The sequence below is a fragment of the Trematomus bernacchii genome, unplaced genomic scaffold (assembly GCF_902827165.1).
Source record: "Trematomus bernacchii unplaced genomic scaffold, fTreBer1.1, whole genome shotgun sequence".
Classification (NCBI taxonomy): domain Eukaryota; kingdom Metazoa; phylum Chordata; class Actinopteri; order Perciformes; family Nototheniidae; genus Trematomus; species Trematomus bernacchii.
In genome coordinates, this window is record NW_022987737.1 from 1 (window position 1) to 13,342 (window position 13,342).

A 13,342-nucleotide genomic window follows, 5' to 3' on the forward strand; every position below is an offset into this window, starting at 1 on the left:
CTCTCTCTCACTCTCACCTCTCTCACCTCTCTCTATACGTCTCTTTGTACATGCACCTGTCTCTTTGTACATGCACCTGTCTCTTTGTACATGCACCTGTCTCTTTGTACATGCACCTGTCTCATTGTACATGCACCTGTCTCATTGTACGCCTCTTTGTGACACGCCTCCTGTGCTTCGTGCAGCGGTGCGTGTGATGCTCCTCGCCGGGATAAAGGAGATGAAGACGGGTCGAGGCGTCTCCATTAACGCCGTCTTCTCTTACATCCGAGCGTCGTACGGCTGCGACTTCCTGAGGAACCGCGGCCACGTGAAGAAGACTCTGACGAAGCTGATCGACGAAGGCCTGGTGGTTCGGGTCAAAGGTCGCGGGCTGGCCGGCTCCTTCAAGCTGGGGAAGAAGTGCAAAGAGAGCGAGAAGACGGCAGCTGCTGCGTCTGTGAGCAGAGAGACATTTAAATATGTTAGACACGTGTCTGTTCATCAGCGTGAATGTGGCTTTAGTCGTTTTAGCTAAATAACCTTTTTATGATATGATTTTCTTTTGCCAGATCTCCAAAGTAACAGAGAGTACGCCGAGGAAAACGTCTCGGAGACGAGCCAAAGATAAAGCTGAGGTCGCTCTGCACAACTTTCTGCTGACGGAGGAGGAGAGAGAGGAGGAAGAGGAGGAGAAGGAGAAGAGAGAGGAGGAGGCACGTCCACGGCTCAGAGCTCAAAGTGCTGGTGAGGACGAGCAAATAAGATAGATACGATAATCCTTTACTGATCAGATCCAGTCTGAGATGCTCCTTGCATCCCAGCAGCTCCATGAGTAACATCCCAGCAGCTCCATGAGTAACATCCCAGCAGCTCCATGTGTAACATCCCAGCAGCTCCGTGTGTAACATCCCAGCAGCTCCGCGTGTAACATCCCAGCAGCTCCGCGTGTAACATCCCAGCAGCTCCGCGTGTAACATCCCAGCAGCTCCGCGTGTAACATCCCAGCAGCTCCGCGTGTAACATCCCAGCAGCTCCGCGTGTAACATCCCAGCAGCTCCGCGTGTAACATCCCAGCAGCTCCATGTGTTTGTAACATCCCACCCAGCATCCGCTCCGCGTGTAACATCCCAGCAGCTCCGTGTGTAACATCCCAGCAGCATCCCAGCAGCTCCATGTGTAACATCCCAGCAGCTACATGAGTAACATCCCAGCAGCTCCGCGTGTAACATCCCAGCAGCTCCGCGTGTAACATCCCAGCAGCTCCGCGTGTAACATCCCAGCAGCTCCGCGTGTAACATCCCAAGAGCTCAGATCCCCAGCAGCTCCGGTTTGTAAATCCCAGCAGCTCCGCGTGTAACATCCCAGCAGCTCCGCGTGTAACATCCCAGCAGCTCCGTGTGTAACATCCCAGCAGCATCCCAGCAGCTACATGAGTAACATCCCAGCAGCTCCGCGTGTAACATCCCAGCAGCTCCGCGTGTAACATCCCAGCAGCTCCGCGTGTAACATCCCAGCAGCTCCGTGTGTAACATCCCAGCAGCTCCGTGTGTAACATCCCAGCAGCTCCGTGTGTAACATCCCAGCAGCTCCGTGTGTAACATCACAGCAGCTCCGTGTGTAACATCACAGCAGCTCCGTGTGTAACATCCCAGCAGCTCCGTGTGTAACATCCCAGCAGCTCCGTGTGTAACATCACAGCAGCTCCGTGTGTAATATATAATATCAGTTCTTTATTTAGATGATAGTTGAGAACACTTCCCCAAGTTACAGAGATAAAGACTTGTGGTTTTGTATTTGGTATATATGTGTGCATATGTATAAATGTGTCTATATAGGTATACACATATTTTATACATATTGTATTTTGTATTCAGGATTGTGGGAAACGGTATTTCGATCTCTGTGTCTGTACACACAAAGACTGACAACACTTTGGTTACAGGGAGACGTGATGAGAGAGAGGAGGAAGCAGACTCTGAGATGAAATGTGAGGATCAGAGCGACTCCAGAACCTCCTCACAGGAAGTGGGAGATCCCCCCCCCCTCCTCCCCTCCCCAGACTCCCGGTTCGAGTGCCTGTGCGGGGGGGAGTCGGGGTTTTATGACGGGAAGCACCTGGTGCAGTGTCTGAGCTGCGATCTGTGGCAACACGCCCTCTGTGTGAACTACCTGGAGGAGAGCAGGAGCTCCAGACCCTTCTACTGCCCGCACTGCCTGGTGGCCGCCCCCCCCCTCTGCTCCGGGGCCACGCTCATCATCTCCCCCAGCTCCATCTGCCACCAGTGGGGCGAGGAGATCCAGAGGCATGTCCATGGCTCAGAGCTCAGAGTGCTGGTGAGGACGAGCAAATACAAGATATATAAGAAGTTTTTTTAAATCTGCAGAAACGTTGCATTGAAACACTTAAAGGGGCTTATTTGAAGCAGCAGTAAGGGGAACCCTCCCCTTCTCAATATCCTCTTTTTCTCTCATGTGCATCTTTTACAATTCTGGAAAAAATTCTAAAAAAGTGAGAATTTGTCAGGAAAAAATCAAATCTAAGAAAAAGTGAAAAATCTAAGAAAAAAGTAATTCATTCATTTCTGGAAAAAGTCTGAAAAAAGGTCTTCAGAGAATTATCAGAATTTTGGTAAATAGTCTGAAAAACCAAGTCAATTCTGAGGAAAGTCAAAATTCCAAGAAAAAAATAATCAGAATTTGGGAAAAGTGAAAAATCTAGGAAAAAAAGTCAGATATGAGAAAAAAGTCAAAATCCTTAGAAAAAGTGAAAAATCTGAGAGAAACCTAAAGTGTTAAAACTGAACACCAAAGGCATTTAATTTGCCTGCAAGTGTGAAACGTCTTTATTGAGAAGTGTTTTAGATCCTCCGTTCCTTCTTTAAAGTTGTTATTAAACACCTGTACCCCCCCTCAGGTGTACCAGGGGGTGAAGAGGCACGGCTTCCTGCAGCCGCGCCTCCTCGCCCAGCAGGACGTCGTCATCACTACGTACGACGTCCTGCGCTCAGAGCTGAACTACGTGGACATCCCGCACAGCAACAGTGAGGACGGGCGGCGCTTCAGGAACAGGAAGCGGTACATGGCCGTGCCCAGCCCCCTGGTGGCCGTGCAGTGGTGGCGCATCTGTCTGGACGAGGCTCAGATGGTGGAGTGTCCCACCGCCAAGGTATACAAACATATATATAACAATATTCATCCATTAGAATGATGTCATCGTTCCTAGAACAAATGAAAAGTGAGAAAAAGTAAGAATTCTGAGAAAAAAAGTCAACACAGGAAAAAGGAAATATGAATACAACTAATATTACAATATTCATCCATAAGCATTACAGAATGTACCCTCCTTTAGGAACCAACTAATCTCACCTTCATATCAAATTTAAAGCATAAACATTTAACGTTTTGGTTGATTTTAAGACGGTTTAAATTTAAATCAGAGCAAAAAAGTCAAAATTCCTAGAAGAAATTAAAAGTAAAAAATCAGAGAAAGAATTCTGAGAAAAATGTAGTCAAATCTATGAAAAGTCAAAATTCTGAGGCAAAAAGTCAAAATATTGTTAGAGAAATGTCAGGATTATGTTAAATACTAAAAATGTATTCATAAGAACATGGGATCATTTTCATTCAACAATAATCAATTACAAAAAAAACTGTTTTCTCTCAGCTCTTCGGTCGTTTTGCCTTCTCTAAAGCAGATGAATCTCTGGATATAACAGCGTGTGTTTTCCCCGTCAGGCTGCAGAGATGGCCCTCCGTCTGTCCTCAGTGAACCGCTGGTGTGTGAGCGGCACGCCTGTGCAGAGAGGACTGGAGGGTAAAGAATCATCATTATTATTACAGTAAAAAATGTAGTAAAAATGAATATATTTTTTAAACACTGTAAATTAGAGATGTGTTATAATAAGCTTAAAAGGTCCCATGTCTCATGGCCATTTCTACTGATCATAGTTCCATTGTTGAGGTCTACTAGAATAGATTTACATTGTTCAATGTTCCAAACTCACATTGGTTTCTCATACAGCATCTCTGTATAGTATGTGTATTCACTCTCTGTCCTACATGGCTTGTTGGAGCTCCTGCCCCCCCCCCCCCCCCCCCCCCCCCCCCCCCCCATGAGCCCATTGTGCTCTGATGAGTCCACCACCGTTACAGCAGAACATCAGTGATTATGTGTTACAATAACTAACCCTTGTTAGCAACCAGAAAATGACACCAGTAATGACAAACAGATGAGAATGCTGCGTGGGGTCTGGGTGCCGTGTTGGGGGGACGTTGCGGGGCTCGCTGCTGTGAGGAGCGGACAGTGTGAGCTGGCTTACTGGTGTCATTTCCTGGTTGCTGCGTGGGGTCTGCGAGACACAGCGAAACCCAGCCCGAAACCAGCCCGAGCACACACACACACCCGCAGCCTGGCTGTGAGTGTTTGTGTGTGTGCTCACACAGACAGCGGATTGGTCCATTTGGGTATGGGCACGTCACTGTACCCAGGAAGAAAAAAATGGAAAAAGAGAAATGTCCAACGAGGCGTTCTGGGGCAGCATAGACAGGTCTTCTCTGTGTTAGAGTTTTACTCGCTACAGGGTGTACTTTGAGGGTTAGTGACTCTACAGACCGTTTACATGCAGAAGCTTCAGAACACAAGGGGACGGGTAAGAACCAGAAAAGCATGACATGGGACCTTTAACATAATGGTTCATATATTATTATAACATGATACAAGTGCACATTTCATTACATAATAATTTTTTAAAAAGTCAATTCTGAGAAAGAAAAAAAAAATTCAGAGAAAAAGTCAAAACTTATGAGAAATAAGTACAAATTACGAGACATTTGAACCAGACCTGTACGGCCTGGTTCTGTTTCTGGGCGTGGATCCTTCGAGAAATGTCAGAATTCTGTTATATACTTACAAAAGTAAAAATTATGACAAAAAGAACACGGAAAAAAGTCAAAATGCTGAGAGATAATAATTTGTTGCTAGAGGCTTTAATAAAGGTGTTCACGTTAAATCCCTGACTCAAAATGTCAAACGAAATCTCTGTGTACCTAAATGTGTCCCTGTGGTTCTGCTCAGACCTGTACGGCCTGGTTCTGTTCCTGGGTGTGGATCCGTTCTGGGTGAAGCACTGGTGGCTGCAGATTCTCTACAGGCCGTTCAGACGAGGAAACACGGCGCCGCTCTACAGAGTCATCGCTCAGATCCTCTGGAGGTCCGCCAAGAAGGACGTCATCGATCAGGTAGAAACAGGAAACATAACAACAGGGTTCTTCTTTATTAGTTATGTTATCACATTCCCCTTTACATCCAATAATACTCCAATTTAGAAAATAAAAAATTAAACAAATGTAAAAATTATGAGAAAAAAGTAAAGATTCTGAGAAAAAGGTAAAAATGTGAGAAAAAGTAAAAATCTGAGAAAAAGGTAAAAATCTGAGAAAAAGGTAAAAATCTGAGAAAAAGGTAAAAATCTGAGAAAAAGGTAAAAATGTGAGAAAAAGGTAAAAATGTGAGAAAAATGTGAGAAAAGGTAAAAAATCTGAGAAAAAGGTAAAAATCTGAGAAAAAGGTAAAAATCTGAGAAAAAGGTAAAAATTTGAGAAAAAGGTAAAAATCTGAGAAAAAGGTAAAAATCTGAGAAAAAGGTAAAAATCTGAGAAAAAGGTAAAAATCTGAGAAAAATGTAAAAATCTGCGAAAAATGTAAAAATCTGAGAAAAAGGTAAAAATCTGAGAAACATTTCAAAATTCAGAGAAACATTTTGACAAATCTATGTGTATCTAAATCTATACCTGTCGTTCTGCTCAGATCTGAACCACTTTATTGGTTATTTTCTCACATTCCCCTTTACATCCAATAGTCCTCCATTTTAGAGGAATTTAGGGTCACAACATGTAGAAGGTCTCAGATCCTCAAGTCAACATGAGAATATGAAAAACTAAATGTATAGAAATCAAATCAATAATAACACTGAGGACGTAAATAGGTATAACACAAATAAAATAAAAGATGGGTTATATATAAGGTCATCCTACATATTAGAATAATACAGTCCAATATACTTAGAACATTAGATCCATTAGAACATTTCAAAAATAAAAATTCCTCATTTTAAAGAAGCCAAATTATATTATTTTCGGGTGTCACACAGTTCCTTTTTTTTTTATAAATTACAGGTTTTTAATTCTGATAACAAGTGTTTTTTAAAAGCTCTCCTATCATGCTATTTTTAGTCACATGTGACCCGCTCTATGGAAATCAGTCGGAAGTCTCAACGACTCATTTCAAAATAAACGTGGATTTGCGTAAAAAAATAGTTCGGGTGTTTTGTTTGATTTTAAATAAACAAAGTCTTGGCTTTCAGAATATGAAACTTTCATTTCCAAAATCACACGATAAATACATTGAAGCTTGTAAAGGGAAGATGACAGCTCGCCTCTCACTCGCACTCTGCTGTTCCACAGCGCCGCTTCCCCTCCCTCCGGCTGACATTATGAATGTAAGGCGTATAGTAATCATAGATAACACGGCAGGGTCCGTTACAGTTTGTTTGTATCTGATTTCAATTAAACAAAGTCTTGGCTTTCAGAATATTAAACTTGTTTCGGCAAATTCAGATGATAAATACAACTTTGAAGCTTGTAGACATAATTACAAGCGGAGAACGGAGTAACGTAACGTCACAGCAGGCATAACAGCAGCCGGTGTTTCTCCTGAGTGTTTTCACCGGGAAACAAACACAATACACACAAACGCAAAAATACACACACACACACACACACACGTATACCCACACACACACACACACACATACACACACACACACACACACACACACACTCGCAAGCTTCCCCCAGACCAGTAATCCAAACGAAAATATCTTCCCTCCGTACTTTTTTTTTTGGATCATTTGCTGATAACCAATCAGATCGGTGGATTCCAGAGAAGAGGAAACTTTGAAGGCCTTTTTCTCAACATGATGACTCGGTGACAGTCATTATATCATGTGACATATTTCGCTTAATATTCGGAGTACAACAACAATCCTGATATCATTAGAAAGCTGGGAATCTCCTCTTTCCAACAGTGTATACAACTCAAAATGTGTCTTCGGGTCAATGCGACTGATTTCGATAGAGCCGGTCACATATATTATTAGTATCAGATATATAAAAACATGTCTATGATGTGTTTTGCTCAAAATACTAAACAGATCATGCATTTTAGAAATCCCTCACATCCCTCTGTTCCAGCTGTTACTAAAGTGCTGATTCTGGATCAGTAGCTTTAAAAAATAAATAAAGGCGAGATCTCATTCAGGAGAAACTCAGCTGAATGCTCTCGTGATTAAACGCCATATTATGTTCCAAAAAACACAAAAGAGGTAACTGGAAAACAACCTCAACATTAATAATGAGACACAAAACGACTACAAACGCATGCAAAGCAACTGCAGAGACATTAGAAATAATAATGCAAAAAAGAGAGAGGGTTTTATTTCCTGACACTTTGTGAGTCTCCTGACACACCGGGGACACATGGTGATGTAGAGAAGACATCACTTTGTGAGTCTCCTGACACACGGGGGACACGTGGTGATGTAGAGAAGACATCACTTTGTGAGTCTCCTGACACACGGGGGACACATGGTGATGTAGAGAAGACATCACTTTGTGAGTCTCCTGACACACGGGGGACACATGGTGATGTAGAGAAGACATCACTTTGTGAGTCTCCTGACACACGGGGGACACGTGGTGATGTAGAGGAGACATCACTTTGTGAGTCTCCTGACACACCGGGGACACATGGTGATGTAGAGAAGACATCACTTTGTGAGTCTCCTGACACACGGGGGACACGTGGTGATGTAGAGAAGACATCACTTTGTGAGTCTCCTGACACACGGGGGACACATGGTGATGTAGAGAAGACATCACTTTGTGAGTCTCCTGACACACGGGGGACACATGGTGATGTAGAGAAGACATCACTTTGTGAGTCTCCTGACACACGGGGGACACGTGGTGATGTAGAGAAGACATCACTTTGTGAGTCTCCTGACACACCGGGGACACATGGTGATGTAGAGAAGACATCACTTTGTGAGTCTCCTGACACACGGGGGACACGTGGTGATGTAGAGAAGACATCACTTTGTGAGTCTCCTGACACACCGGGACACATGGTGATGTAGAGAAGACATCACTTTGTGAGTCTCCTGACACACCGGGACACATGGTGATGTAGAGGAGACATCACTTAGTGAGTCTCCTGACACACCGGGGACACATGGTGATGTAGAGGAGACATCACTTTGTGAGTCTCCTGACACACCGGGGACACATGGTGATGTAGAGGAGACATCACTTTGTGAGTCTCCTGACACACGGGGACACATGGTGATGTAGAGAAGACATCACTTAGTGAGTCTCCTGACACACCGGGGACACATGGTGATGTAGAGGAGACATCACTTTGTGAGTCTCCTGACACACGGGGACACATGGTGATGTAGAGAAGACATCACTTTGTGAGTCTCCTGACACACGGGGGACACGTGGTGATGTAGAGAAGACATCACTTAGTGAGTCTCCTGACACACCGGGGACACATGGTGATGTAGAGAAGACATCACTTAGTGAGTCTCCTGACACACCGGGGACACATGGTGATGTAGAGGAGACATCACTTAGTGAGTCTCCTGACACACGGGGACACATGGTGACGTAGAGAAGACATCACTTAGTGAGTCTCCTGACACACAGGGACACATGGTGATGTAGAGAAGACATCACAAAGAGCATTTTGCATGATAGGAGACCTTTAAATATTGTTTTGAATTTGAAAATTCATACTAAATACATTCTGACTCTAGCAGGTGAAAGTAATAACCTTAATGAACCTTAACTACATCTCTGAACACACTGGCTAAATAAACCATGTGAGGGCAACACATCCACATTAATACGACATATTTCACAAAGAAAGTGCATGTTGCATGATACAGTGGAACAATGCTGCTCCAAAAACAAGTTCAACAATAATGAAAACAAGGTGTTTCCACTTGAAATGAGTCCAAAGATCTGCCAATAGAACAAGAGAACATCAGCTTGGTGAGATGTCTAGAACTAAGAAGGGATATTTAGATAAATCACATCTTGTAATCAGCAGGAGAACTCATTTTGAACTATATTTCACCAGAATCAGGAAATGTTGTGTTACAGAATAATCCTCAAAGGTTTCTGTGTTCTGATGTTAGTTGGTGACTTTCTAATAAATATGTAGAAAAAGATGTGTTTCATCTGAGATACAACTCAAAGTGAGATGTTCTGACTGAACAAGATGATAATAATATTAATATTGGGAGGGATGAAACCCTCTTTAATGGTCACACATGCAGAGCACACAGCACACACAGTGACATGTGTTCTCTGCATTTAACCCATCGTAGTACCAGGAGTCTAGTTCTAGGAGTCTAGTAACAGGAGTCTAGTTCTAGGAGTCTAGTAACAGGAGTCTAGTACCAGGAGTCTAGTACCAGGAGTCTAGTACCAGGAGTCTAGAACCAGGAGTCTAGTACCAGGAGTCTAGAACCAGGAGTCTAGTACCAGGAGTCTAGAACCAGGAGTCTAGTACCAGGAGTCTAGTACCAGGAGTCTAGTACCAGGAGTCTAGAACCAGGAGTCTAGTACCAGGAGTCTAGTACCAGGAGTCTAGTACCAGGAGTCTAGTAACAGGAGTCTAGTTCTAGGAGTCTAGTAACAGGAGTCTAGTAACAGGAGTCTAGTACCAGGAGTCTAGTACCAGGAGTCTAGTACCAGGAGTCTAGTACCAGGAGTCTAGAACCAGGAGTCTAGTACCAGGAGTCTAGTACCAGGAGTCTAGTACCAGGAGTCTAGAACCAGGAGTCTAGTACCAGGAGTCTAGTACCAGGAGTCTAGTACCAGGAGTCTAGCACCAGGAGTCTAGTACCAGGAGTCTAGTACCAGGAGTCTAGAACCAGGAGTCTAGTACCAGGAGTCTAGTACCAGGAGTCTAGTTCTAGGAGTCTAGTACCAGGAGTCTAGTACCAGGAGTCTAGAACCAGGAGTCTAGTACCAGGAGTCTAGTACCAGGAGTCTAGAACCAGGAGTCTAGTACCAGGAGTCTAGTACCAGGAGTCTAGAACCAGGAGTCTAGTACCAGGAGTCTAGTACCAGGAGTCTAGAACCAGGAGTCTAGTACCAGGAGTCTAGTACCAGGAGTCTAGTACCAGGAGTCTAGTACCAGGAGTCTAGTACCAGGAGTCTAGTACCAGGAGTCTAGTACCAGGAGTCTAGTTCTAGGAGTCTAGTAACAGGAGTCTAGTACCAGGAGTCTAGTACCAGGAGTCTAGTACCAGGAGTCTAGTACCAGGAGTCTAGAACCAGGAGTCTAGTACCAGGAGTCTAGTTCTAGGAGTCTAGTACCAGGAGTCTAGTACCAGGAGTCTAGTACCAGGAGTCTAGAACCAGGAGTCTAGTACCAGGAGTCTAGTACCAGGAGTCTAGTACCAGGAGTCTAGTACCAGGAGTCTAGTTCTAGGAGTCTAGTAACAGGAGTCTAGTACCAGGAGTCTAGTACCAGGAGTCTAGTACCAGGAGTCTAGAACCAGGAGTCTAGTACCAGGAGTCTAGAACCAGGAGTCTAGTACCAGGAGTCTAGTTCTAGGAGTCTAGTACCAGGAGTCTAGTACCAGGAGTCTAGTACCAGGAGTCTAGTACCAGGAGTCTAGTACTAGGAGCAGTGGGCAGCTATTGTACAGCGCCCGGGGAGCAAATGGGAGTGGGGGGGGAAGGGGGTTGTCCGGTGCCTTGCTCAAGGGCACCACGGCAGGGCAGGAGGTGAACTGGGACCTCTCCAAGTAGAAGTCCACACTCCATATTTAGGTCTGTTCGGGGACTTGAACCGACGACCCTACGGCTCACAGTCCAAGCCCCTACTGACTGAGACCCTGCCGGACTAAGATGATGCATTGTCTAAAAACAAGAGCCTATGTCTCACTGCAGTGTTACCTCTGAAGTATCATGTCTTCTATCAGAGACATGTTCTATAGACATCAGACACAGATACTGGGCAGGATCTAGAGTAGGAGACCTTTAACTATTTCTCCATGTGCTCTCTACAGATCCAGATCCCCCCCCAGACGGAGGAGGTTCATTGGCTGAACTTCTCCCCGGTGGAGGGTCACTTCTACCACCGGCAGCACGAGGTGTGTTCCCATGATGCACTGCTGCAGCTCAGGAAGGTCTCTGATTGGAGCCTGAAGCTGGGCAGTCTGGACCGGCGCAGCGTTCAGAACATCCTGAACCCGCTGCTGAGGCTGAGGCAGGCGTGCTGCCACCCGCAGGCCGTCAGGGGCGAGTTCCTGCCGCTGCAGAAGAGGTGAGGGGGGGGGGGGGGCACTCAGAGGTATATATAGACATAAATAAGACAAATGAGAGAAATAATGACTACTAAATTACACAAAGATACAAATTTAGACACAAAAGGACCTCAATAATTACACAAAAACAACCACAATGTGACTTATGAGATACAAAACTACTACAACAACATGCAAAGCCACTGCAGAGACAAATCACTGCTTTAAGACGCACACAACAACCCCGAGAAACATCCTAAAAAACTTGAAGATTACGAGAACTAAAACAATCATGCAACATGACGCAATTGCAGAGACCTTATAAATAATAATGCAAAAAGGGAAAACACCACGGACTCGCTTAGACACAAATAAGACCAAGAACGACGACAACAACATGCAAAGCAACTGAGAGTAGAGATGGGTATCGTCTGAAATTTATCGATTCCGATTCCGGTTCTTATCGATTCCCCGTTTCGATTTCAAAATTGTAAAAGAAAGAGGTCAAACGTTTAGATAACAAACATATCTTTATTCTTTTAAGCTTTAACTGACATTCTTACAAATTACCAACCACCAGCAGACTCTGGGATCTGAATGCCCTAGAGGGGCAATAGGAGATGAAAAGATCCTGTAGGTAGGATGGTCCCTGACCATTGAGCGCTTTGTATGTGAGTAAAAGTATTTTAAAATCAATCCTGGACTGAACTGGGAGCTGGTGCAAAGCTGTTCAAACCCGTGCTGCAGCATTTTGTATGAAGGCTCTTTAATGATGAGCTGGGACAGCCTGATGAAAGGGAATTGCAATAATCCAGCCTGGAGGTGATAAAAGCATGGATTAGTGTTTCTGCATTGTTGAGATTTAGGATGTGCCTGATCTTTGCAATATTCCGTAGATGGAAGTAGGCAGTGCTTGAGATTTGCTTTATATGGAATTTAAAAGACAAAACCTCGTCAAAAATAACACCAAGATGTTTCACCGTGGAGCTGGAGGTCCGGGTAACACCATCTGAAGAGATGATGTTGTTGGACAGTTTGTTCCCAAGGTGCTGGGGGCCAAGTATAATGACTTCTGTTTTGTCAGAGTGTAATAATAGAAAGTTGCTGAGATAATAACTTCAGAAATAATAACACAAAAACGACTAAACACTAGACATAAATTAGACTCGATAACTGCTGGAAAACAACCACAACAAGACAAAGAACGACTATAAAAACATGCAAAGCAACTGCAGAGACATAAAAATAACTGCTTATGCGAGAAAAACAACAACAAGGAGACAAAAGAATACAGAAAAGACACGGAGACACAAAACAACCCCAAAAAACATCCTCAATAAACACGAAGACTACAAAGAGAAACAAAACGATCGGGGGAAAAACAAGCGACAAAAACGACTAAATTAGACTCAAAAGGACCTCGATAACTAAAAAACATGGAAAAACAACCACAACACGACTAATAACACACACAACGACTAGAACTACATGCAGACATACAAATGACTGGAAGGGAGAAACACAACAACGAAGAGACACAAGACAAACTAAGACACAAAAAAACACAAAATGACCCGAAAAAACATCCTAAAAAACCACAAAGAGAAACAACACGCTCATGCAACTTTAGAAATACAAAAAACCACTAAACACTAGACATACATTAGACTCAGAAGGACCTCGATAACTGCCAAAACACGGAAAACAACCACAACATGACTCACAAAACGACTATAACAACATGCAAAACAACTGCAGAAAGTGGGAAACAACCAGAAAAAGAACCCAAATTGGATCAAATTAGACAAAAAATGACAACAAAGACTCAAAAGGTGCAAAATAAAGACTCGGAAAAGGAGCAAAACAACCACAGAATACACACAAAGACACACAAAGACACACAAAGACACACAAAGACACACAAAGACACACAGACAGGATTAACACCCATCACTGCTGAGAGGTTTCATCGTGAG

General features: G+C 43.9%; 1 protein-coding gene across 1 annotated transcript in view; it reads left to right on the top strand.

Annotated features, from left to right (window-relative positions):
- Window positions 1-185: 185 nt before the first annotated feature.
- The window catches only part of shprh (SNF2 histone linker PHD RING helicase), a gene marked incomplete at its 5' end in the record, with an annotated part of 31,703 nt that continues 18,546 nt past the window's right edge, over window positions 186-13,342 (top strand). Inside the window, 7 exon segments of the mRNA XM_034146100.1 lie at window positions 186-439; window positions 552-726; window positions 1,925-2,316; window positions 2,897-3,148; window positions 3,718-3,796; window positions 5,057-5,220; window positions 11,130-11,386. Of these exon segments, the coding sequence (XP_034001991.1) occupies window positions 186-439; window positions 552-726; window positions 1,925-2,316; window positions 2,897-3,148; window positions 3,718-3,796; window positions 5,057-5,220; window positions 11,130-11,386 (1,573 nt within the window).